At 56.9% G+C, this 24,814-nt stretch overlaps 1 protein-coding gene across 9 annotated transcripts in view; it reads left to right on the forward strand.

The window, feature by feature from the left end:
• Window positions 1-24,814, forward strand: part of LOC144937791 (uncharacterized) — a 63,586-nt gene that overhangs the window by 19,045 nt on the left and 19,727 nt on the right. For 7 of the 9 annotated variants that reach the window (XM_078865245.1, XM_078865247.1, XM_078865251.1 and 4 more), the window contains exons 1-16: window positions 8,063-10,775; window positions 12,371-12,508; window positions 13,083-13,202; window positions 13,603-13,695; window positions 14,285-14,503; window positions 14,661-14,831; window positions 15,250-15,354; window positions 15,997-16,134; window positions 16,375-16,542; window positions 16,798-17,001; window positions 17,517-17,720; window positions 18,068-18,176; window positions 18,765-19,165; window positions 19,427-19,533; window positions 20,055-20,182; window positions 24,669-24,797. In XM_078865245.1, the coding sequence (XP_078721371.1) occupies window positions 9,471-10,775; window positions 12,371-12,508; window positions 13,083-13,202; window positions 13,603-13,695; window positions 14,285-14,503; window positions 14,661-14,831; window positions 15,250-15,354; window positions 15,997-16,134; window positions 16,375-16,542; window positions 16,798-17,001; window positions 17,517-17,720; window positions 18,068-18,176; window positions 18,765-19,165; window positions 19,427-19,533; window positions 20,055-20,182; window positions 24,669-24,797 (3,739 nt within the window). In that variant the 5' untranslated portion in view covers window positions 8,063-9,470. Of the gene's footprint in view, window positions 1-163; window positions 339-1,964; window positions 2,028-8,062; window positions 10,776-12,370; window positions 12,509-13,082; window positions 13,203-13,602; window positions 13,696-14,284; window positions 14,504-14,660; window positions 14,832-15,249; window positions 15,355-15,996; window positions 16,135-16,374; window positions 16,543-16,797; window positions 17,002-17,516; window positions 17,721-18,067; window positions 18,177-18,764; window positions 19,166-19,426; window positions 19,534-20,054; window positions 20,183-24,668; window positions 24,798-24,814 lie in introns of those variants that run through there. The other 2 variants (XM_078865253.1, XM_078865254.1) reach the window with 1 other exon arrangement.

Below are 24,814 nucleotides of genomic sequence, written 5' to 3' on the forward strand. Positions count from 1 at the left end.
GTCCTTGGCCCTGGTGAAGTTAGCCTTGTGGGGAGCCGTCCCGTGCCCTGGGGTTTACAGTCAATTGTTGATCCTGTAAATTGCGTGCATTTTAAACAAATTTGTTATTGACATTTTTACGCGTTGGCTCTTTGTCCTCATCCCGCATGGCGGGCACCGTCAGTCCCGAGCGAGCCGGCGCTACCGAGGAGAGGGGTGGCCGGGCGAGCGAGGGCCCCCCGTCGCTAGCGGAGGGAGACGATGGCTCGTCGGAGGGCTGGGGGTCGGGGCCGCCCAGCCCGTGGATGCGCGTCGAGAAGCTGAAAAGGACGCTGCAGGAAAACCGTGCTACCAGCGATGTAAGTGCCGTCGCTGTCGTCGGGCTGGGCCCAGCGCGCGCCCACAAATGCATTGCTCTGATGCATTGTGGGCCTGCGCTTGCACATCTCTGTAAGCTTGCGAGCAGTTGCGCAATTCATAAGCGACTTGTTTCATCATCCCACGTGCATTCGTGAACTGAGATTCATTGTTGTAGTCGAGTTCTAGAGGGGACGATGATTGCGACATGGTTTCACACGCATTCAGGATTGCGTCTCCACAACAGGAAGCTTTAGAGAGCCGCTCTGGAGTGTTTTTTGGTCAACTATTCCACGCTGGCCCAGACATCTTAGAAGAGGTGTGCCTACCCACACTTTACCCCACCCACACGCGACCTGCGGATCGGTCAACCTTGGTGAACCCATGTATACAATGTACTGCTGGGCAGACAGACGCGGGAGGGGCAATTTAAGAAACTTACACCGTTGTTTCAACTGCCGCACCGGGAGCTTGAACCGAACCGGCGACCTCGGTCGCAAGTCGGGCGCGCCGACCATCACCGCGACACGGCCCCAACCCAGCAGGGCCCTCCCGAGTGGGTCCCGTGACCCGGCGAGGCTCTCCAGGGTAGAGAACATTTGGGTTTTTATTTTGAGCGTTTGGTAGCGGGCGGCGGGACGGTTAGGGTTAAATAAAGACGTTTCGCTGAATTGGGACGGAGCCCACGTTGTTGCAAGGGAGGGGCATCCCTTATCAGATAGTGGGCGCTCTTGGCAGATTGCGCCCCCTAGTGGGGAAGCTTGGGTCCTCGTAGCCACGATCAATGCCTGTGACCAGTCACCCGGCATTGTACCTGATCTCGTCGGATGTCTGAAGCTAAGCAGGTTTTAACCTGGTTAGTGCTGGGACGAGAATGAGAACCCCCGCAGCCTGCGCGCCATGGCAAGGCACTCGCGCAGCCGTGGTGCAACCTGTGGGGTAACCCTGTACACGCTCAAGGTAGAGGTGTAGCCCTGCAATAGCTCGCTCACGCCACTGCTGGCAGAAGGGCCTCCACGAGAGGGAGGTCTGGCTGAGAGCCCCTTTCGAGGGTACTTGGCCTACTTTTCCACGCTTTAGCCCCATGCGTTACAGATTACACTCCATCCGGCCAGGCGTCTCAGGTAGGTGTGGGCGGCTCACAATCAGAAGCTTGAAAATGTAATTCCTGGCTGGGGGAGTTGGTTCGGCCCATCATCTCATTCCTCCGGAGTCGATAAAATGAGTCCTCTTTTGTGGGAAAGATCAACATTGGTTATCCTGTGGGTAGACTCGTCCTCGGCATAGGAATGTGGAATTCCCACTACTAGCTTAGGGGCTGGAAATAGAAGATGATTACCACTTAAACGTATGTATGTTTATCTTCTTTCACACCGTACGTAGCCAAGTGCGCAAATCACCGAGACTTTTTTTCTGGATGAATCCACTGCTGGATGAAGGAAACCCATGCACAACAGGGGGAGAGCATGCACACTGCACACAGAAAGGTGTTCACACAAAGTCGGGAATCAAACCGGGGCCCTTGTTGCTGTGAGGTACAAATGAGTGTCACTACGGCGCTGCTTCTGTTATATTTCACCTCGCGCGTTGACCCTTCGCTCTGACCCCCGTGTGGCGGTTTGTTGTAGGCGCTCATAAAGGACCTTCAGCGGGAGAAGGTCGAGAATCAGCAGCAGCAAGAAGTGATTAAGGTAAGAAACGTGGCTTCCATTAACGCGGCCGCTTAGCGCGTACGGTCCGCGTACCGTAAATAAATCTCTGCTCAGCAGTCGTTTCCTAAAATAATAATAACAACATTATGCTGGCCGGTCCCTCTAGACTCTAGATCCACTTCCACTTTAAGCCCGCTTAGGCTGCGCATAATGGCCATGTTCGCAGTAACTGGGGGTGGCGGTGGGAGAAAGATGGAGCACGCGGGAGCGTCCCTGCAACTGTACGCGTGATGTTCGGCGCGACGTCCGACGTTTCGCCCCGCGTGCTCGGAGCGTCTCCGCGCGCTCCGTCTTGCCACTGCGTCGGGTTTCGCGACCGTGCCGCATGGCTCTCCGTCGTGCTTTTGGGTCGTTCCGCTCGATGTCCCGACCATGGGCCGAACCGCCGAACGCTTCCACTCAGCTGTGATGCAGAGAAGCGGAGAAGCGACGTTGAAGCAGAGAAGCGAGGGGTGGGGGTGGTGGTCGTTGGAGCGGCGACGAACGGGGCACATCTGGAATCGCTTGGGGAAGGAATTTGTGGGAGATGAATGAGGCCCCGCTGTGCTGGGAGCCGTGGCGCTGGCTGGGCGCTATTTATTCTGGCGATTGCCCGGTTTGTTTGGGTAAATGGTTCCAGCGCTGCGTCGCCACAGCCGCCGCTCAAAACCATGGCTACGACGCCGTCTCTCCGTCGCCGCCGCCGCCCCCCGCTGGGTTGTGGGGTTGCGGCCAGGACTTAGTGTCTCACCGAATATTTATTCCGGGTCGCTAGTTAACTGGCGTAAGCGGCGCGTAACTATTAGTAGCCACCGCCCAAAGCGAGAGGTGTACTGGACGTGGTGTGCTGGGTGCGGAAGTATCTGGGTCATCGGTAAGCTGCAGTAGGTGGCAGGTGACTAATAGTACCAACAGCCACGCTGAGGCAGCAGGCGCTTGGGGGTGCCTGTGGGTCCTGTAACTCCTCCTCAGTGGATACGGTCCTCCCATGTGGACCCCGCCCTTAGGCTACTACCTGAATCGTTGTGTGAGAGCGTTGTACTCATTGCAGAAATGTGCTGGAGCATTGGAATAGCTGTAAAAACATCAGAGTTAAACCTTGCCAGAGGAATGTGGAATGTTGCACTTCTGGCTCAGAACCACCTGTGTAGATTAGCACGAGAGACACTTTTTCAGAGCAGAGTTATTATAATTATCAGTGACTTCTCACCAGTTACCAGGGAGATGGGAGGGAGGTGGGTGAGAGAGATGGGACAGAGGTGGGGGGGATGAATCGATGGAGGGAGGGAGTGAAAAGCCACATCAGGACGAGACGCCATCCCCTCCGGACGCTGCCACTCTATTTGGCTCCGCAATTCCCCCAGGGCGAGTCTGCAGTGGCCGGCCACTGTACGAGTGTGAGAGTGCACTCCAGGGCCCCTCGGAGGAGCCTCGCACGCACTTAAGGCCCTCGCGTACGCATCCCCAGCCCCGACCCTACACGTGTGCCTGCACGAGTACGTGCGTGTGTGTGACTGCCCATTGGTTATTTCCGTGCTGTGGCCATTGTTTACGGCGCGGTTCTCTTTCTCCCGGGTGGTACACTCGTGCGTGATTATCAGCGCACGGAGCTTCAGGGCTTGTGATTCCTGTGTGCGATGGGAGCGCCGTGTCGGCACGTTCTCGTATCAGTTGTATTTTATTTCACAAGGTGAAAACTCATTGGCCAGGTGTGCATGTTAATTGGCGTAAATATAATTGTCATTGTGGAGTGGTGATGCAATGGTTATCGACCCGAGTTTTATTTCCAAATCACGGCTATCAGTTGTCGAGCGGTATCTGGACTGGTATTAGGTTCCTTCACCGATTGGTACTGACCAGCATGGTGAGGTATGGTCAAAGACAACCCCCTGTGACCGACACAACGTGGACGAGGCCTTCATCCAGCATTGGATTCAGAAAGAGCTGGAAACTATAACAGGGGTCCGGTCGCGTAAACCCCGACAACCCACACAGCGTGTCGAGACCCCCATCCAGCAATGGAGTGTCAGTAGGGCTTCACCTCTACGTTGAGCTATTCTCCTACAGCCTATATGGCTACAGTGCATCATATTGGAATTAATGCTTTGGTTGAAAAATATTCAAACTGTCTTGATTGTTGATGTTCTTTGTTGTCGTGAGTTGCCGTGACTGCTGGTTTACGATGTGCACTGTGTGGCTCTAAGGGCCCAGATCTCGCTTTATAGACGAGACCTTTAGGCTCGGTGGACTTTCACGGGAAGTCCAAGTCCACGTTTATTTTCTTTAACCAACTCAAGAGACCAAGATAGGAGTCTCATTTGCGAGGGTGACCTGCATCACGAAAATTGACAAAAGCAAAACAAATAGAAATAAAGCAGAAAAAGATACGTCTCCTGTAACGAACGTTTTCTCTGACAATTAACTTGTTGATACCAATCTGCTTACAGTCAGAGTGATCTGCTGTTCAAACGAGCATTGAGGCATTGGTGCTCATCTCCTGTTGACAGCCCTGCAGAGCCAGTGGTGGAAATTCCAGTTTTCCTGTGACGGAGGCGTCTATCCATATGACAACCACTGTTGACTTCACTGTAAAGTGGTACCGATTTTATCGACCCCATATATATGATTGGCTGATTAACCCCCAAACCAGGTTTTGATGTCACAACCCTCTGCTTGCGAGCCGCTTACTATACCGCTGAGCCTCCAAGTCGGCTAAGCCAAGGTGTCAAACGCTCGCTCGTGCCAGTAACGTAATCCCGCTCGCGGCTCGCGCTTTGCGGTGGCCGGAGGGTCCGGTGGCCGTGTTTGGCGTTCTATCTCTGGGGTCGTTACTGGGGTCGTTGTGTTGCTAGGACCGTTGCTATGGCGGCCGCGGTTCCTCCCGCTCTACCCGGGCGTGGACTCCGCCTCAGGTTGTGCGTGGTGCCGGCACTCGCTTCCTCCGGCGGCGATGAACTTGATCGAATGCGACGTTTCGGCTCGGTGATTCAGCCGCTAATTCCAAGAACGCACAAGTGCGCACCTTCCTGTTGCGGGACTTATCCGCTAATCTGCTTATCCGCCGCATGAGGCCATGCGTGGTGGTTTCCACATTTAGGTACCCGGTGAATTTTCGTTATTAACGGAGCTGAGTTGGTTATTTTACCAGTGTGGCCGGGAATTGACCAAACCTCCTAATGTTCTTCTGAAAAGTGCAAGTTGTGGATTTAAAACGTTTGTGTGCAGGAGTCATGATGTGTTGGTTACGTGTGTGTCCATCGACCCCGGGGTTGCCCTTGCAAACCAGATGTCCGTCCATCTCATGGGATATTCCAGGGGACATATTTTAACAAACAATAAATTAACAGACCCACTGAGGTCTTCCTGGATAAAGGACTTTTTGTTGGTGGAGTCGATAGGCCCGTCATCGCTATTGACATGAGATGACACCCATCCGTGTGGCCATCCAAGAACACTTCACACATTTACACAAACTACAAAAGACAATTGCTTTGAATGTCATCGGAGAGCTTGCCAGCACCAATACCCAGATGTGTGTGGGTTTTTGGGCAGGACAGCCAGCGGAATAGTGTCACATGAGCATTCCAGTGTGTAAAACACATGTGGCGTTACACTGCACGCCAGTGTGGCGGATGCAATTTCGTTACAACGCGTGGGTGTTAGAACGCGAGCACGTGGGTGTTAGAACATGAGCGCTCAACTCGTGCATCCGTATGCTACTGTACGCACATATCTATCTACAGTAGAATTAATAGCGGATTACTGCCCTTTGTCAATCCACTGCTGGATGAATGCCTACCCACGCCTTTGGCCGTAATGTGGGTTGTTTGGCCATACATCGCCATGCTGGACGGTGCCGGTTTGTTCAGACATCGCCAATGTTAGCCGCGTCCGGGAATCATTCTCAGGTCATCGCTGGGTTCACATCCCAGCGAGCCAACTCCTGTGCCAACCACCGTCGACGCAATCTGACGTGGTGAGTGGACTGGCTCACCCAGCTTGTAGTGTTTCTCGTTCTGTTCTCGGGGCTGATGGCTTTGCATGTTTGATGCGGTCGTGGTGAAGTATGGGTGTAGGTCACTTGTCTCGGTTGGCATCTGTGGATGCGTGGCGGAGGGGGCACAGAAAGAGGAACACATGGAATTGGAGAACATGAGTCATATGGAGACATAACGTTGACTGTTAGGAACATAAGCGGCCTCGCGCAGGACACGTCATCGCTAGAAGGGACGATGGCCATGGCAGGCGAGACTCGCAATGGAGCGGCATCCAAGGGTGGGAACGTGCCCGGGAGTACGCATACCGGGGAGACGGCGCTCTGGTGAAATCGTCTCGCGTGTGGGTGCCGGATGGAAACTGTGAGAGATGGCGACGGCTTGGGGGGGGGAGTGAGGCGTTCGTCCAGCAGTGGATAGAGCATGGCTGGTGATGATGAAGAGGAATTAGAAAATCATCTCCTTGCAGGACCCTCCTGAAAAAGAACCTTGGAACTCTTATTGAATAATTAATTCACGAACGATTGGTTCATGGCAACCTGGCAGCCGGCATGGATTCTCCACATCACAACAACAACAGCAGCAGCAACAACAACAGCAGCAGCAGCAATAACAGCAGCAACAACAACAACAGCAGCAGCAGCAGCAACAACAACAGCAGCAGCAGCAGCAGCAATAACAATGCTCTGAATTCATACAGTGGCAGAATGCAGTCCCACGTGAGCCAAACAATATAATCAATTTGTAAATCGGATCGTAAGTCACACCGTGTAGGGGGGCGAGTTACTTCATCCCTTTCTGGGGGGTGCTGGTCAGCACACCCTGGCAAGGTCGTGGCGCCCATCCTCTGCTCCCCCCACTCCTCCATCCCTTTGAGTGTTCGTGAGGGGGGTGGGTGCTGGAGTTGCCGATGCTCGTGGTGAGGACGTTTGGAGATCGGCGTCAATACGAAACAGGAAGTGGTGAAAGGCAGAGAGACGATGTGCCATGACCTCCGGGTAGATACACTGAGTGTCTTAAATAATGAAAACATTGCACTTGTAATGCCATGTGTTCACCAGCACGGTGACGTATGGTCAAACATATGTCATGACGACAAAGCATTGGAAGACTTAATCCAGCACTGGATTAATAAAGGGGTGAGAATGATTATTCCTTTTCTATTTCTAGGAAAGACTGCGTCTCAAGATTCCTTTCTTAAAAGTTTTGAGTTTTTGGCCTCGTATGGGAGCAAACCCAACGCAGCATTGTTACTCTCAAACCTCCACACAGATAGATTTAAGAATCCATTGCTCTACTGCCATCATGTGGCCACTTTGCTGCCCTAGCCTGCGATGTCTGGTATCCCTCGGCAGTCTCTCATCCACGTATTAACCAGACCGAAGCGTGGTAAGCTAGTGAAATCTAACGAGATCGGATACCTATCCAGGGTGTTTTTTGGGTGATTGGGGGAATTTTAGAATTTTGTTTGCCGGGCGTTGCCGCTGCTGGCGCTGGTATGCGGAATTTTGGACAGCACTGTGGATTTTGGTTTTGACGGTGGCTCCTTCGGAACTGATTCGTGTGCATCCGTGCCGGAGTAAAGTGGGGGGGTCGTGACCTGACGGATGGATTTTATACCAGCGCCTCCGTGTCACCGCACGCCGCTGCTAACAGGTTGGCCGGTTGGAGGGGCTAACGGCATGGGGGGGGGGAGAGCGAGCGAGCACTCCGCACGTCCAGCTCGCCTGGCAGGTCCGCTAAAATGGCCCCGATGACTCCGCCTTTCTGGGAACACAATGGCCAGTACCAAGTCCTGCGAGAGAGGCGGGAACGGCGAGACCGAGCCCGGTCGTTGAACATCGGATTCAGTCGGCAAACAAAGCCGCTGCGCATTTCTGGCGTGATGCATTTTCCTCCGATTGTTACCCCTTGCTCCGCATCAGCATTAGCCGAGTCTGCTCCTTGCTCTTACAGCGGTGTCACTCACACTACGCTTCCCCTTTGCTGGGAAATGGTTGGGTCCGTGGAGGGAGGGGAGGGGTGTGAGTGGAGGGGACAGAGAACACGAGCTGCTGCTGCTGCCACATCACAGTGCTGGCCGTTTTTCTACAGTGGCGCAGAGCAGCTCACTGTACCGGCCCGCCAGGGCTGTGAGCCGGTGCGCCCTGTGGCCACCTTGTCGTGCCAGGCGGTAGCTAACCACGTGGTACGTCAGGTGGTAGAGGACGCAGTGTGTGTGCGTGTCACGGTGTCACGTGGTACTGCATCTGGCGATATCACCACTGCCCGATAACCTGCAGTGGCACCGCAATCTGCGCCGAGCGGCACTGATCACCAAGATCCGGGTGTTGCTAAAAGAAGCGCCAGCTGAGGGGGAGAGGAAGAGTGAGGGAAGAGGAGGAGGAGGTAATTACCGCCACTGTCTCCACCACCACCACCACCACCACCTCGTCCTGTCCACTCGTAATGAGTGTGGGTTCAAGCTGGAGTCGGTTCGCAAGCGCTTAGGGCAACGAGGACAGCGACCTGCGTTGTCACCGGGCCTGAATCACCACCGTTGCTAGGAGGATTCACCGGATCTCTTCTCGCCGGGCTGCCACCGCTCCCCTCACCGCCCCAAGACGACGGTTGACACGGGGCTGTTGGATTAGGAACACGAGCTGCACCTGCAGCGATGTCATGAGCCGGGTTGGCTCAGCGCGACAAGCGGGACTGTGCGGGGAGCTCAGCGGACAAGTGGGAGCTGCTGGGGGCCGCCGTGTGGAGTCAAACCCAAGGGAAGTTGCGTCGGCCTGAACCCTAAATTTGCCGGCGCTGTCCGGCGCAGCTCGGTGTTAGAGGAACTCGACGGAGCGGACTCAAAGGCGCAAGCCCGGATCTCATTGTGGTGCCGTCACTACCGGGGCATGCGTTGTTGAGCGGCGCCGTGAAGACGGGAGTCGCCGGGTGACGTGGAGAGGGATGATTCCTGCGCCACCTCATCACGAGTCGCCAATTTGCCGCGTTTCTCCGCGGGCGCCTCATTTAGGAAGCCTCGTTAGCGGTTGTGTAACGAGGAGGCTCGCGGCATTCCCAATGCGCGCGCTTCGTGGGAGCCAGGTGTCTCCTTTGATGTGTTAATTTGTGTTAATTATAAACGTGGCAAGGGGTGGGGACTTCACGCGAGCGGGAGAAGGGGGTGTGGCCAACTGGCGTTCTAAACAACGACCCCTCACGCTAAAGGATTAATTTTGCACCAAGTGACAACATCCCGGGTGGATCAACCACGACACCCAACTCACTGCCCAGCGGTTACCACGTGGACGGTGTTGCCAGCCGGGTAGATGAGAGGTGCGCGTGTCAGCGAACGAGCGACTGAGCTGCCGGTGCAGGTTAACGGCTGCACGGGTGCGTAGGTCGGATCTCCTACGTTCGTCGTCTTGCCTGGGACCAATTTGGCTGACGCTTCCCGTCGGCCGTGCGTGCCATGGCGCCGATCGGCTCATGCCGCGTGTGCGGGCGCAAGCTGCAAGGCAAGCAGCGGCGATGGCTGTTCCGGGGTCCTCACGTCCCACCAGGCCGCCCCCCCTCCTCGCCCGGCCCCCCCGGATCCCCCGCGGCCTCCCCGCGCCGCCCGGAGCTGCACGTGGCGCTGGCGCACGTGACGCGTTGCCCGGTGCGGCCCGGCGATGGCGCCTCGCCCTTCGCCTGCTCCAAGTGCGCCTTCATGCTAGAGCGCGTGTACCGCTACGACGCGGTGGGGGCGCGCGTGCAAGCGCTGTCCCTGCAGCACCTGCGCCGTCTGCTGCGTGAAAAGGAGCAGCTGGTGCAGTGCCTGCTGCACCTTTACGGCCGCACGCAGGGCCCCATCGACGGCACCATCGGTGACGACGTGGCGCTGGCGGACGCCCGCTACGACGCGCTGCTCCGTGCCGACCTGGAGCTGTCGGCGTTCGAGTGCTGGGCGGAGCCGGGACCCGACACCTCCGACGGGCCGCCGTGCCGTGGCCGGCGCTGCGCCTGCTGCTCGGGACTGCGCGTGCCAGACTGGGGCTACGAGTCGGTGTGCGGCGTGCCACGCCGGCTGCAGCACGGAACCAACGTCGGTGCCGCCGCAACATTCAACGGTGCCGTTTCACCGAGCGGCGAGGAAGACGACACCGAGGATTGCTGCTCAGCGTCTCTGCTAGTCTCTGCGAGCGTGTGCAGTGACGGCGCCGGCAGCGAGGTGGCGCCGTTTCTCGCCGTGGCGGATCAGGAAGAATCGCCTTTTTGCCGAGACGATGGTAGTTTTCTGAATTCCACGGACCTATCGAAGGCCTCATCTGCTGGGGAGCTGGTGCCCGATGGGGCGATCCCCTCTCATAGGTGCCCCTTGCTGCAGGGGGAGCACCACTCGACCACCTTCAGCAGTCGCTGCTTGTGCCGCGACTTAGTCAACTCGACGCAGGCTCCTTTGTCCCTGGCGGAAAACCCGGACCCCGGGCCCTGTCCCCTCTCAGAGGTGCTGCGTGCCATGAGGGACATCGGATTCAGGCCGGTGCGTGGCGCCGTCGGGAGCCGGCTGCCAGTGCTGGTGCGGCTGCCCACCATCGTTCCCGCCACGAGGGGCAGTCCCCCCGTGCCGAATGCCCCCAAGTACACACCATCTCCGGCCCCCCCCTCCGTGCCCCCGCCGTGCTTTCACCGGCTGGGCGCTGACGACAATGACGACGACGATGACGACCGGTGTAGCCTCTACGAGGAGCTGATTGATGACCTCTGTGAAGAGTATTTGCCCTTCCAGTGCAAGGTACGGCGGAGTCACGGGAGGTCGCGATGGCATGAAATCATTGGCCAGTTCGGTATTCGCCCGGTTCGTATTGGTGGCCCAGTGCGAGAGCAACGGCTCGTAGTGAGAAGGTTGCGAGTTCAAATCCTGTTTTGGGGTTGACAAAATGAGCACCACTGAGGAAATCAACAGTGGTGGTCTTCATTTTCCATCCCTGGCTCTCAGGGCTCTGAGCAGGGGGATGAGCACCACCTCAATGTAAAAAATCACTTGAAATTTTCTCATTTATAGCGCAAGGCTTTCATCAGGAAAGCGGTTTCACATACGTCTATAATGTGCAGTCATGGTACATTTGGGAGGGAGTGATGCTGGCTTGGCTCAGTCCGGTAATTTGCGGTGTAATTTTCAAAGTTGGCAAATTTGGACTGGCACGCCGGCACGGCGCACGAGTGATGTCACGGAATCTTTAACGTCTACTCTGACGCAGAGAGCGCGTGTGTTTTTACGCTTGGTATACACACAATACGCCTGTGGCGTTAACCAGGGGCGGCTCACATCACGACCCTTTGCTGCAAGCGGCCAACGCACGACCGCTCCGCCACGTCACCGCTCAGGGGAAGTCGAGCCAGGGACCTCCACTCCCAGCGCCAGTGGTGGGGGGCGGGGGGCGGGGGCACTGCCGTCACTTGGAGTGGCCGGGGGGAAAATTGATCCGGCTTGTACGTAACCCGAGCGACGACGGCGGCAGAGGTGGCAGTGGCGGAGGTAGCGCCACTCCCGCTCTGTCACCTCCACCGCCGGCTCAGGAAATGCCACACACCTGTGGCACCCCCCTAGCCCCGTGGGGTCGCAGCACAGTCGACGGGTTGGGGGAGCTTAGCGGCCCGGGGAATGCGACCTCTGACCCCTGTTAAATGTTGGGTGAGTGAGTGGGGAGTGGTGGTGGCGGCGGCACGCTTGTAAAGCCCCGGCACGTGCGGTGCCGGCTGATGGATCACCGAAATGAGAGCTGTGCGCGCGGATAGAGGGAGAGCCGGGTCTAGCGGGGCTAGCGGAGGGAGCACGGGAAACTCCTAATGGGGCCGTAAATGCGTCGGGGCCATTCCCAGGAAGCTCGTTAAGAAAACCTATCCAAACGGCACTAATCTTGCCTCCCCGCTCGGTCTCCTTGCTCACTTTCTGTCGTTGTTTAATTTGAACGAACGATGTGGGTCAAGAGCGGCGTTTGCGCGCGTGCCTGGGCGTGCGTGCACGCGTGTGCTCATGAGCACGTGCGTGCGTTTGTGTGTGTTTGCGTGTTGAGTGTGAGTGTTGTGGTCCCAGTGACCTAAGTGATTTTGCCTTTCTGGCCGTACATAACGTGAGTGCCTGCATATGCATGTGTTCGCACGCTTGGGTGCATACATCAATTCTATAACTGTTCGCTTGAAATTACATCACAAATTTGCTTGTGAGGATTGTTCATTAACTTTCCGAGGATTGGACCAAATAATTGGCGCCTTGTTTAAAATTTGCACACCGCATGACACTTTTACTTATTTGGCGCTATCGGGTGGTGAAGGGTCTTGAGACACATATTTGGCCAGGTCGTCATTATTATTATCGCCGTTCCACAGAAGATGACCGAGGAGCGGGAGGAGGAGGCCGGGCGGCTTCAGCGCTCTGCCGGGGAGATGGCGGCCGCGTTGGCGAAGGCGCAGGCGGAGGCGAGGGACCTGCAGGAGCACGTGCGCCAGCTGGAGAGTGCCGGCAAGGTGCGTTGCAGGGTCCGCCGCCGGTCACACGGTCGCAAGGTCACCAGCAGAGTCCCCAGTGGCGTTGCTGTCGGGAGATGGCCAGATTTGTGTTCTGCCAAGCAATAGCGTGAGAAGTTAACTGGTGGACTGTGGTGCTGGGCTACCATCAGGGCTGCTTTAAATCGGTGACTATGTGGTGGCCTTGGCAACAAGTTGTTTGCCACATATTCTGGATTATCAACGACCCGGGCAATATTATCAGTGAGGATTAACATAGAGACCCATAGATTCAAATGGAGACCTATAGATTTGCATGGAACCCTGTAGAGCCTACGTGTTAAACCCTGTAGACTTTCATTAAAATCCGTACACTTCCAAAAAGACCCATAAACTGGCATGGAGACTGATCGACTAGTATAGAACCACATAGGCTTGAATAGACTCGTGTAGATGCTCATACACAGACACTCACAGATGTAAAAGGCCTCAACTAGAGCCGTATCCATTGGGGTTGGTGAACCGGAGAATACCGAGGTGAGAAACGAAGGCCTGGTCCCCCTATCTGAGGGAGTTGCTTCTGCTGCCACGGCAGGAGCTGCAGGAGAAGCTGGCGGAGACGGCGTCGGAGCTGCGAACGCAGGAGCAGAACGCGCTGAAGCGAGACCGCGCCATCCAGGGCCTCTCGCTCGCCATGAAGGCCAAGGACAAAGAGGTGTGCGGTGATGCGCCCGGTGCTCGCATGCGGCCCCCTTCGCTCAGACACCACAGCCCCACACTTCCAACTTTACAGACATGCACCAGACACACGTGCACACACACGGACACGCGCACATACCTTCAAACACACCGCGAAGAAACAGGCAGCGGCCACACCTGGCACGCACACCCCGTGTGGCCTAAATGCACGCCGCTCAACACGCGCACCGCACGACCGCAGCGTCAGCGCTTTACAGCAAACACGATGCCCACGCACCCATGTGTCTCGAGCATCGCTCGCACCACCACGCACCCCGACGGGGCCGGATGCCGCCGCCCCTGCCCATCCCATCCCCATACCGCCGGTGCTGGCGTCTTTGCCGTTGCCGATCCTGGTGTCGCTGCCGCTGTTTCAGATCTCGGAGCTGTGCGAGGAGTTGGAGAACCGCGACGCGGCGCTGGTGAAGGCGCGTGACGCCACGCACAAGGCCCAGCTGCAGAAGTTCCACGTGCGTCATACTCAGCGAGTGTACACAACTCTCGCATCAGCTGCGGCAGCAGTATCAGCAGCAGTATTTTAATTTGCAACACCGTCTGCAACAACAGCAGGAGTAGTTATAAGAGCACAATCATCTTCATAATTATCATCAAGTCATCGGCACCGTCATTAGCAGCAGCATGAACAGCCGTGTTATTGTTGGCGAAACACTTGGTACAGTTCTTGGTGCAATTAGGATTATTATCGCCCGAGTAATGTAACTGTTGTGCCCGGGTTGGTTTTGGGCGACTCACCCATGTAGCCGGTCTTCAAGAAGTCGTATCCCGAATAGCCACACAGCTCTCTACTTTATTTGTGTTTATAGTGGATTCATAGTGTCCCCCTGTTTACGGGCAGTCGGACGTGCGGACACGTGGACAGACAGACAGATGGACGGTCGGACGGACAGACTGACCGACCGACAAACGGACGGAGCCGATGTTAATGGTTTCAACCGTAGTCGGAAAGCTTTACAAATTGAACCTGCACCATGCCATTAAACCGTCAAGCCGAGCCTTACCCTGGCCTTTGACCCCGTGACCTCGGCCCCGACCCCGCAGGGAGCGGAGGAACAGCACGCGCTGCTTACGCAGAAGGAAGAGGAGCTGTGCGAGCTGCGCGCGGCCACGCAGCGCTCGCTCACCGAGACACAGCGTGCCCAGCGGGCGCTGCGCCGTGCCGATGAGCGCCTCGCTGACGCCACGGCGCAGAGGGATTCCGCCGAGGAAGAGAAGGAGGGCGCCATGCTGGAGCGCCAGCGCGCGGAGCGGGGCATGCAGGTGAGCCGCTGTCTGGCTGTGCCTGCGTGAATGAGTGAGTGACATACTCCGAGCAACTATTAAAGCTCGTGGGCGGACCGACGCCACATGTTCCCTCATTCTCACCGAGCGTCGTCGCTCCTCTTCCTCCTCCCCCTGCATCGCCATCTCTTCCCAGGAGCTTCGCTCGGAGCTGGAGCATGCAAAGCGCGAGCGGCGTGAGCGGGAACTGGAGCTGGTGCAGGAGCACGAGTCGCACCGGCGCGACTGTGAGCACCGTTTGGCGTCGCACGAGTTGCTGGTGCGCAGGCTCACCGACAGCCTGGCCGACCGCGACCGCCTGCTGCAGGTACGGCCGCGGTTCTTAACGGCCTTGTCGGAGACGGTAAGGTGATACCGCCGATTGATTGAGGCGAGGGACCGGTCTCTGCTGCGTGACCCGAGGGCAACGAGTGGATGGTCCCAGCCCGGTCGACAGTGACCATGCGTGAGAAATGTGGTTTGTCACTTGGCCACACGCGGAGGTGGTTACAAGGCGGTACCTTCCAGTTCCCGGCGTTGTGTAGCACGGGGAGACGGTGGACCGCTGCTTGCTCTGACATGTCCGAAGGGAAACGTGTCGATGTCAAGGCACAACTGACATAGAACCAGAATGAGAGCAACATCAAAGGCCTTGCGTCCCCACCGCAGCGGTGGCGCTATGGCAGGAGCCTTCACGGGTTGTTTGATTTGTGTGGTCGTTTGATTGCGGTTGTGCGGTTGTGCAGGAGTACACGGAGCTCCTACGAGGCTCGGACCAGCTCCCCGACGGGAAGGGCGCCCTCATCGCCGCCCTGCAGCAGCGACTCAACGAGCAGCACCAGCTGCTGGAGGTGCAGAGCTCCCTGTTTGCTCGCGCACGTGCACACAGACAAAGATCCCCTGTGTAGGTCACGTTCATTGTTGGGGCAAGGGCTTGCTCGCGAGCACCTGTGAAGGCTGACAGTGCATGAGTGGGTGGTTTGGCCAGCACCACGTCCCGGCCGCCTTTGTCTTCCTAATTATAATGTTTTGGACGCCACATGCCAGGTATTTCGAGTCGACCGAAGGGATATTTGTCACTGAAACTCAGGTCGCCGGGTTAGTCGCACAGCATGCTAATCGCTGTGCCAACGCTCCCCACACACGTGTGTACAAACACACTCGGAGTGTGAATCAATACCACCGATTTATAAACCATATGTTTATTTTACTAAATAGATTTCTGAGATATGCTACAGCAAGGTTACGTCATCCCACTCAAGGATAAAGAAAAATCATGAATTAAAAACTGGAATCTCGATGCCAGGTGATGACATCTTATGGAGGAATAGCAACTTATCACCAAGTGCTTACAACAGGGGGGTGGTGGGGGGGAGCGGCGGGGGATGGGGGGGTAAGGGGGCGGCAACGAGTCGCTAACCGTGGCCGTCGACAGGAGGTGGTGCTTTCCCGGCGGTAACCGTGACGTCCGCCGGTGCCCGTGTGCCGCGTAGAGAGCGGACGAGGCGAGGAGCGCGGCCCTGCAGCACAAGGAAGCGGAGATTGTGGAGCTGCGGCGGGAGCTGGCGGAGCGCTCGCGCGACCTGGAGCGCCTGCGTGCCCTCCTCGCCGGCAAGGACGAGACGATCCAGGCAAGCGACGCCACCCATACGCTCGCTCGCCCATCAACCCACCCGCTCACCCACTCGGCCACCCTCTCACCCGCTCACCCACTCGGCCGCCCGCTCACCCTCTCGTCCGTGCCTGCGGACGCGCTCCCTCACGTCGTCTCCACCCGTCGCGACCTTGTCGCCGTCGTCATCGTCACCATCTCACCACCGCCGTCACCGACGCCGGCTCCCTGACCGCGGCGGTGGCGCTGGCGCGAACAGGGTCTGGACGAGCTGATGCGGGAGCGCGACGCGGAGCTGCAGAGGCTGGCGTCGGCGCTGAAGGAGACGCGACGCGCACGCGACGAGGCGGGGGAGGCGCTGGACGGCTCGCTGGCGGACGCGGAGCGGGCCCGCGCCTTGCTGGCGCAGCGCGAGACCGAGCTGGAGGTGCGACGCCGCCCGCGTTGGCACGGTTGCACGCTCGCCCTCGTACAAATACGCACGCACGGCCCGTACGCGCGCGCTCGTGTACGTGCACATACGCACGCACTCGTACGTACATACACAACGATACAAGCAGATACCCACTGGGCATAGACACATCCACACAGATACACACGCCTACACTCACGCAAACCCATTCAGCGACTGTCATCTATGAGCCCTTGTATCCGTGTGTGTGTATCTGTGTACATGCACCAGGCGGCGCGCCAGGCCCTGCTGCAGCGGGCCGAGGTGGGGGCGCAGGAACTCGTGCGCCGTCTCACCGAGCGCCTCGCCGACAAGGAGCGTCTGCTGGAGCAGGCGCTGTCCGAGGGGGGGCGCCCAGGCGGCGACGCGCCGCGCGAGGGCCGGCGGCTCGCCGAGCTGCTGGCGCAGCTGCGCGACAAGGAGGAGTGCCTGGAGGTCAGGATCCCCTCCTGCTCGCTCGCTCGCTTCGTTGCGTGCTCGCTAGGTCCCGCGCTTGCTAGCGAGGGGGGGGGGACGCAGGCACGCCCAATCAATGCAGGGGCCACCACCGATGTCGCCGCTCTCAGCCGAACGAGAATTCCCCACGATTATCCCAATCGCACTATCGCCGTCGCGTCCTGAGGCGAAGTCGAGGGCGGCACTCCCACCCACTGCCAGACAAGAGTCGTGTCCGTCGCATGATCGTTCAACTCGTATTTGGCCAGATTAATTGCCTAATGGCTTGAATGTGATGGGGTTTATTTTTCGTTGTGTGCAGTCATTGGTGTTTGGGTCATTAACTCACGGCTCTTTAGAATCCGGTTATTGGGAACCTGGTTCTTGAGAACCCAGTCGAACCCAGGCACTCGGCAGCACCGGCTCGGCATCCCTGACCTCTGTGCCACTCGGCCATCTGCCTAAATGTGTCACGGCTTCTTCTTTTTGGTCTCGCCCGTTGCCGTTGTGTGTAGGCCGAGCGCGCCGAGCGGGCGCGCCAGCAGCGGGAGATGGAGCAGCTCCGGCGCCGGCTGGCAGAGGCCGGGGGAGAGCGGTGGACGGAGAGGGAGGGAGACGCGGAGAGGGTGAAGGAGGGGGATCCGGGCCGGGAGACGTTGACGCACGTGGAACTGGGACGACTCCATGCCGTGCTGCAGGAGAAGGACTCCATCATACACGTGCGTCTTTCGCGGAGACGGAACGATGAGTGAATGCGTGTACGAGTGTGTGTGTGCAGATGAGCGAATGCATTAATGGGTGTGCAAATGAATGTATGATTATAAGGGTGAGTGAATAAATAACAGTGAGAGAATATGTTATTGAATGACTCAATTACATTTGTGTCAGCAAATGAGTATAGCGTCTACATTCAACCAACCCCGTCTCAAGATTGCGCCTTCCCCCACCACCGTTCCTACCGCGGGGCCCTGCATGTCGGGGTTCGGTGGCGATGGCTGTGCGCGCGTGTGTGCACGCTCTGTTAAAGGCCACACGGGGGCCCTTTGCCTCTGCGTGGGCGGTGCAGAGGCTTGTGGAGAACGGGCAGGAGAAGGACCGGCTACTCACCCTGGTGCAGGCGCCGCCCCGGACGCTGGAGCTTAAGCAGACGCTGCGCATCTTGAAGGACGAGCGGGGTACGGAGCGGTGTACAGAGCGGTGGGCACCGAGGGGCGGGAAGAGGAGAAGCTTGCCCGTTGCCTCGCAACGTTCGGGACCGGCGCCACCGCTCCTGCGGAGGAAGGCGCCACTGCGTTTGGCAGACGCAATCTGCGGTCACTTCGCAAGCAGAGGGCGACGTTGTGTTGAGATCCGTTGTTTAAGGGCTCCTTTCAAATCTAAACGATTATTATCATTGCCGTGTGTGATCCCGATTGAGTTATTTGCGGTGTAATCTTTCGGATTTGGCAAATATGAACTGTGACGCCGCCACACAATGGCCTGCTCGTTTGGAATGACATCACAGAGATCTGTAACATCCTCGGCCAATATTCGTACAGAGTGACATCTGAACCGTTCCTGGGCACCCTACTCTGTTTGCCAACAGAAACCGAGCAGCTCGGTGAAGTATGGTCAAACCACCCCCGTTACTGCCACGGCATGTGAAGACCATCCAGCAGTGGATTGACAACGGACTATAATTCATATCGATATCTTGATGGTGATTATTGTGAAGATTAATGACAAAGGCATTGGGTTATTTTTCTGATCGCTTCTCTCCGCAGACAAAGAGACCCGGCAGAATTTGTTGGGCGAGGAGGAGGAGGAGGACGACGAGGATGATGTGGGCTGTCACGAGGAGGATGAGGAGGATGAGGAGGAGGACGAGGAGGAGGAAGAGGAGGGTGTTGACGATGACAGGACTGTACCGCCCCGCGCCGTTCGGAGGCGAGGGAGCCCCGCGGGGGGGCGAGCGGCCCTCCGGCATCCGCTGGCGTCGTCCCCCGAGGCCTCGCGATCCCAGGGAGCGCTTCAGCCAACGCAGGAGGTGGAGCTCTTGAACAAGGAGGTGGATCGGTTGACACAGGAAGTGCACCGGCTGACACAGGAAGTGCTGCTTCTGCGAGTGAGGAGTCCAAGGAATCCGGTCGGAGCGAAACCGGAGACCGGCAGCGACGCCCACGAGGTGAGTGAGAAAGCCCACTCCTAGGTCAGCTCAGCCTAATATGAGCACCCGGTGTGGTGTGTAAACATCAGCAGTCGGGAGTCAAAAGGCGGCCAGGCGCGTCCCTGGCCACACCACCTCTTCGTGCACTTTGCCGGCCTTGGTAACATCACTTACCCGAGCAATCTGCACGGCTAAACGGGGTACGTATGTTTAACTTATTTTGCACCTTATGTAGGCATGTTAATCGAAGGTACATCTTTGTCTTTGTCTCGTGTGCAGCTCCTCTTGATGGAGCAGGAACAGGAGGGTGGGAAGCTGCAGCAGCTGCTGCACGCAGAACAGCAGGTGTACCAGCACCTGGCTGCCCTGCCGCAGCATGCGGACAGGTGAGTGTCTCACACGCGCGCACGCCTGTGTGGTGAGATGTTGCCTATTACACTCCTACTTCTGGAACAACAACCTCCATTGGCGTGGACTGAGACGACTGACATATGCACCACCTGTGCCATCTCGCTGCATTGTCACCGCCCGGCCCTCCGCTCGTCACTTCCAATTGCACAAAAGTGTCCTTGATGAGCCTCCTCCACTCGCACACAGCCTCTTGAGCAGTGGGCAATACACAATAACAATGACCGCCATTAAGTGGGGGGGATGTCACCACTTTGTTTGCGCCAGGCTAGGTGCACTATAAGGCCGTCACGTGAAGTGTGGAAGTCTCGCCACTGGCAGGAGGTCACGGGACAGACCCAGGCGGTTTGGGTTGACTGAGATGTAATCACCTGCGTGGAGTCGTATAATTATCTTTTAGATTTCCTGACAAGAACAGCGGCAGCATCGCACGGTGAGTACTCAAATTGTCCTCGCCGAGTTGTGCCACGCTAACTTCTCCGTCCCGGCGCCGCCACAGCCGCAGCCTGCAGGAGGAGCTGGCACGCGTGCGGACGCTGCGACTGCAGCTGCTGGACGGGCTGCGCGCCAATCGCGAGCTGCGGCACAACCTGGAGGAGCTGTCGCGCGAGCTGGAGACCTCGCCAGGTGGGGCGGGGGGCGACCGCCCTCGGGAGGCTTAGCGAGCGGCCGTGCGGTCGCGACGTCGTCGTGTCCTTATTCGCCGATCGGCGCGATGGGTGGGCAGGTTGAGGGGTTAGCGGAGGTGGCTCCAGGCCAGCGCACCTGGGCCTCGCTCGCTCAGCTGGACTACCGGGCTGCCCCCGTAGTTTGGTTGCTCCGTTCGACCGTAGCCCAGCAAGTATGTGCGACGTTACGTGTCGTGGGTGTGACGTTAGGGGTCGTGGGTGCGACGTTTCGTGTCGTGGGTGTGACGTTGGGGGTCGTGGGTGCGACGCGAGGGTGAGACGGATGATCAGTTATAGTTTTTAATGCAGACCATTCCAGGCAAATGGAGAAGTTTAGAGAAATGAGATGGAGAGGAGAGGTGGCGGCCATGAGGTGGGTGGTGGTGAGGGTTGTCGTGAAGTTTTAGTAATTTATGATTGCACTGTTTATGTTGTTAGGAGGTTGATCTGTTTACAAACGCGCACAAGTGCGCAGGTACATACGCACGTAGATGCCTACACGCACGGGTTCATACCCGTTCATAGCCACACCGCCAAGCGCACGCACACACACGCGCGCGGCCTGCCACTGTGACGTCGCTGTTGTTACTAATGGATTCTGTCTGCCTGTCGAGTGTGTGTGTGCGCGCACGCTGTCTGCGTGCGTGTCTGTACCAATTAACCCCGGGTTTATTGTGTTCAACTGCTCGTCTCTCTCTGAAAACATTTTACGAGTGCAATAGCATTGCAAAGCTGCCTCGTCCCGCTGCAGGCTGGACACGAGTGGGAGGCACGGCGGGTACACGGGTTTGTCAGTAGTTGAATGTCCCGTTTCTCTTTGATAATTAAACTCCTCCCTGTGCCCATTTACGTTCACTCCATTTGATGATTGTTTACTTTACAAAGCATTGCACACACACAACAAAGACAAAGATCGCCCGTATAGCCTGAACAGACTGTTGGGGCAAGTGCTATTAGCAAGCACCTATGAACGTCGGCACAGCACACGAGGGGGTGGGTGGCCAACACCACGCCCGGCCGCCTTTGTCTCCCCAGTGGAGATGTTTACACACCATACCAGGTACTCATTTGAGGCCGAGTCGAGAGGCCCAGATCCCGTTCAGATATTCGTCACTGGTGTTGGCTGCAGAGAGACTGACACAATGGCACACAAACAAAAACCATTGGGACATTGGACAGAGCACATTCCGTCAGGAGGGGAGGGTAGAATGCTGAACGTCCATGTGAAGACCTGCACTTGTCGAGTTTACACGGGGCCGAGGAGGGTCATGTTAGTTGTACGGATGAGTCTGTGTGTGCGAGTGCACGGTAGCCGAGTCGCCTGTCGAGGCTCAGTGCGCGTCACCGCTAATCCCTGAATGTAAACGCGCGCGGAGCCGAGCGGCGTCGTCATCGTCACCCCTAATAAACAAACACGCTGCAAGTTCACACGGCACACTCGCCCTTGTGTTGCATCCCCCCCACCCCAAACCCCGTCCACCCACCGTGGCTCAACAAGGTGGGGGTCAAGACACCCCCCCACAAAACCCATGCCACAGAGGTCCTGGCCCAGTCATTGTAGCTGTGCCGGCCAAAGCCACTGCACTGTGTAAACTGAATCGCAAGTACGCCCCTCCCGGTGGCACCGCCCGGGGTGTCTCGTTGTCCCCGGATGCCGAGGCTCCGAGACAGATGACGTTATTGGTTAAGGGCCCCTTTGCGTGGAGTGGTGGTGCAGCAGTTAGCTCACTGCGCTATGAACCCAGCCACCTGTGTTCGATTTCCGACCACTTCTAACAGTCGTGACAAGTGATATCTGAACTGATACTGGGCTCCACCCACCCTGCTCTTTACGAACCCACATTGACCAGCTTGGTGAAGTATGATCACACAACCCTCATGACTGATACAGCGTGCCGAGGCCTCCATCCAGCAGTGGATCGATAAAGGGCTGTGAATGATGAAGGGCTCATTGAGACCAGAAGTCTCTGGCACAGCCACACCGCTCCCCTTCCCACATTGCCTGGGATGCCATCACCGAACCTGACCAGACCATCAACCAAAGCAGTGAACCACCGTGAACTCTATGCGAGTCTGCAGGTCTCTGAGGAGTCACTGTGTGAGTCCCTCGTAGTCGTGAATCAATGTGAATTCTTAAAAATTCAACTGAGCCAATCGGATCAATCCACCGACTAAAGCCCTTTGCTGGCTAAACCTAACCAGACTTAGGCTCGTGAGTCGCTATTCATCCAGCCGTACACGAGAGAGAGCCAGGCCCCGTGTGACACTTCCAAGATCCTGTCCTTGCTTTGTGCTCCCCTTATGGTGATTCTTAAGAGGGGAGCGAATGGGTCCTCCGATACAGGACATGGGGACCCACATCGGGGCCTTGAGCTTGTTGCGGCCACACGCCCTTTGCGGCAGTGGCCCAATCGTACGGTTGGGGGTGGCTGTTGAACAAAGAAATGAGTGAGTGAGTGAGTCCACTTGGCTGGCTGAGAGTGGTGCCCATCACCGGCCAGCGAGCATTCAAATCGGCACGGGAGCTGAGATGACGCACGCCAACACGCGCTCCCCTGCGTAGCAACCACAACAGAAAATCACAACAGAACAGCTCCCACCACCCACTTGGCTGGCTGGGAAGTCAGCCGGGCATTCCCACCGCGGGATGAATGGACGTAAATCCTTGACTACCAGTGGTGCAGCTATGTAGTGCAGGCGGTGCAATGGCACACGGACCCACGGCCAAAGAGGTCCGGTGCTGGGCTACGAAGAGATGGGCAGGAAGCCTCATTGAATTCCTTGTACCAGAGGCTACGCCAACCACGCTATGCCACGAATACCACACTATGCCACGCATATAGACTCGCATAAAAGCCCATAGAGACCCTAAAGTTAGAGAGGGGAAATTTTGATGTTTCATTCCTCGCACTTGGGCTCCGTGCCAATCACGCTACAACCACACACCTGAGGGCTGCTCACACACGCACAACAGTTGTTTGACGTCACATGACAACGCAGCCCCAGTGTGCAATGCGTGTCCAGAAACCACAAGTGCCGATTGAAAATTGATTCTTGACTTGACGAGCCCTGCCCGTGGATTAAATTCACAACGGCAAGCAGTGTTCCAGCCACCGCTACAGAGGGTTGAGAGGGTGAAGATAAATAATTTCTAGACTATTTTTACACTTTTTTTCCCCTTTGGGAATAAAATGACTCTTGAGTTTCTGCTTTGCTCAGTTGAGCACCGAGGCATTGGTGCTCATCATCTGTTGCTGAATTTTGCAAACCTTGACCTTGACTCTGGGGTACACAATGGCCTACTCCTGTGAATGGCACCACGGGGTTCTATCACGTCCACTCTCAAGCAGACGGCGAGTCGAATGATTGTGCAGGATTTACCAGGGTGGTCGTTGGACTCAAACCGCGAGCCTCTGCAACAACAAGCGCCCTGGGCCAGCGGCATAAATACCACATTAGGTACATCTGTAAAGCTGCCACTGTTGGCTAACTACAAAGTAGAATTAATACAATTAAAATTCACAGCCCTTATTCCGCTGCCGGATTGTACCTGCACACACAGACATGTAGACGCCAATATATGTGCAGATGTTTTATCGAAATAATTCACAGCACTTAAACCACTGAGTGGAGGCTTCTCCAGGCTGTGTACTGCACCAGTTAAGAACGAAAATAATCACGTGGATCAATGCAATATAATCGGCAGTTATTTTGAACTAATGACGCAGCGGTAGCTTTACGCTCCTAAGGCCTGTAATGGGGGATGTTCATGATTACACAAAGTCGTTATCGGCGGCCGCCGGGTGAGACTCACGACTGAGAATACGGAAATAATACCTCGGCCTAGAGAGCACGTCCATCGTGGAAATGGAGCAATGAAATCGGCTCAAGTGCAAGTTGCTCCATGGATTGTTGCGTTGCATGTCCCTGAGGGTTCCGATGCGGACAGATCATGGACATTGCGCTGCTGCTAGGTGATGCTGCATAACAACAAGTGTGCAAGTAGGTAGGTGGTGGGTAGGTGTGGAGGTGGGTAGGTGTGCAGATGGGTAGATCAGCAGGTGGGTAGATGAGTAGTTAGGAAGGTGTGAAGATGGGTGCGGACAGGTGTGTAAATTTATGTGGAGGCAGAACGTGGTGTGTATCATGGTGGGTGAGTGGCTGGGTGAGTGAGTGGCTGGGTGAGCGATCGTGTGGGTGAGCGAGTGGCTGGGTGAGCGATCGTGTGGGTGAGTGGTGCACCCTTGGTCAAGCTAGATTGTTACCTACCTGCTTGTGTGCACACGTGTTGACATGTGCTTTTGTCTTTGTGTGTACGTGCATGTCTCCATGTTTGTGTGCCCGTGTGCATGTCCATCCGTGTCTGTTCATTTGTGGGTGTCCATGTCTGTGTGTGCATGTGTATCATTGACTGTGTGTGTGTCTGTCTGTGTCCGTGCCCACAGGTGTCTCTGCTGTTCGTGAGCTGGCGCTGGAGGTGGATCGTTTGCGGCAGCAGCTGGAGGAGTCGCAGCGGTGGAACGCATCCCTTCAGGGACGACTCGGGCTCCACGTCGCGAACAACGACACGGCCCGTAAGCGCGCTTCCACC

The sequence above is a fragment of the Lampetra fluviatilis genome, chromosome 20 (assembly GCF_964198595.1).
Source record: "Lampetra fluviatilis chromosome 20, kcLamFluv1.1, whole genome shotgun sequence".
Lineage (NCBI taxonomy): Eukaryota > Metazoa > Chordata > Hyperoartia > Petromyzontiformes > Petromyzontidae > Lampetra > Lampetra fluviatilis.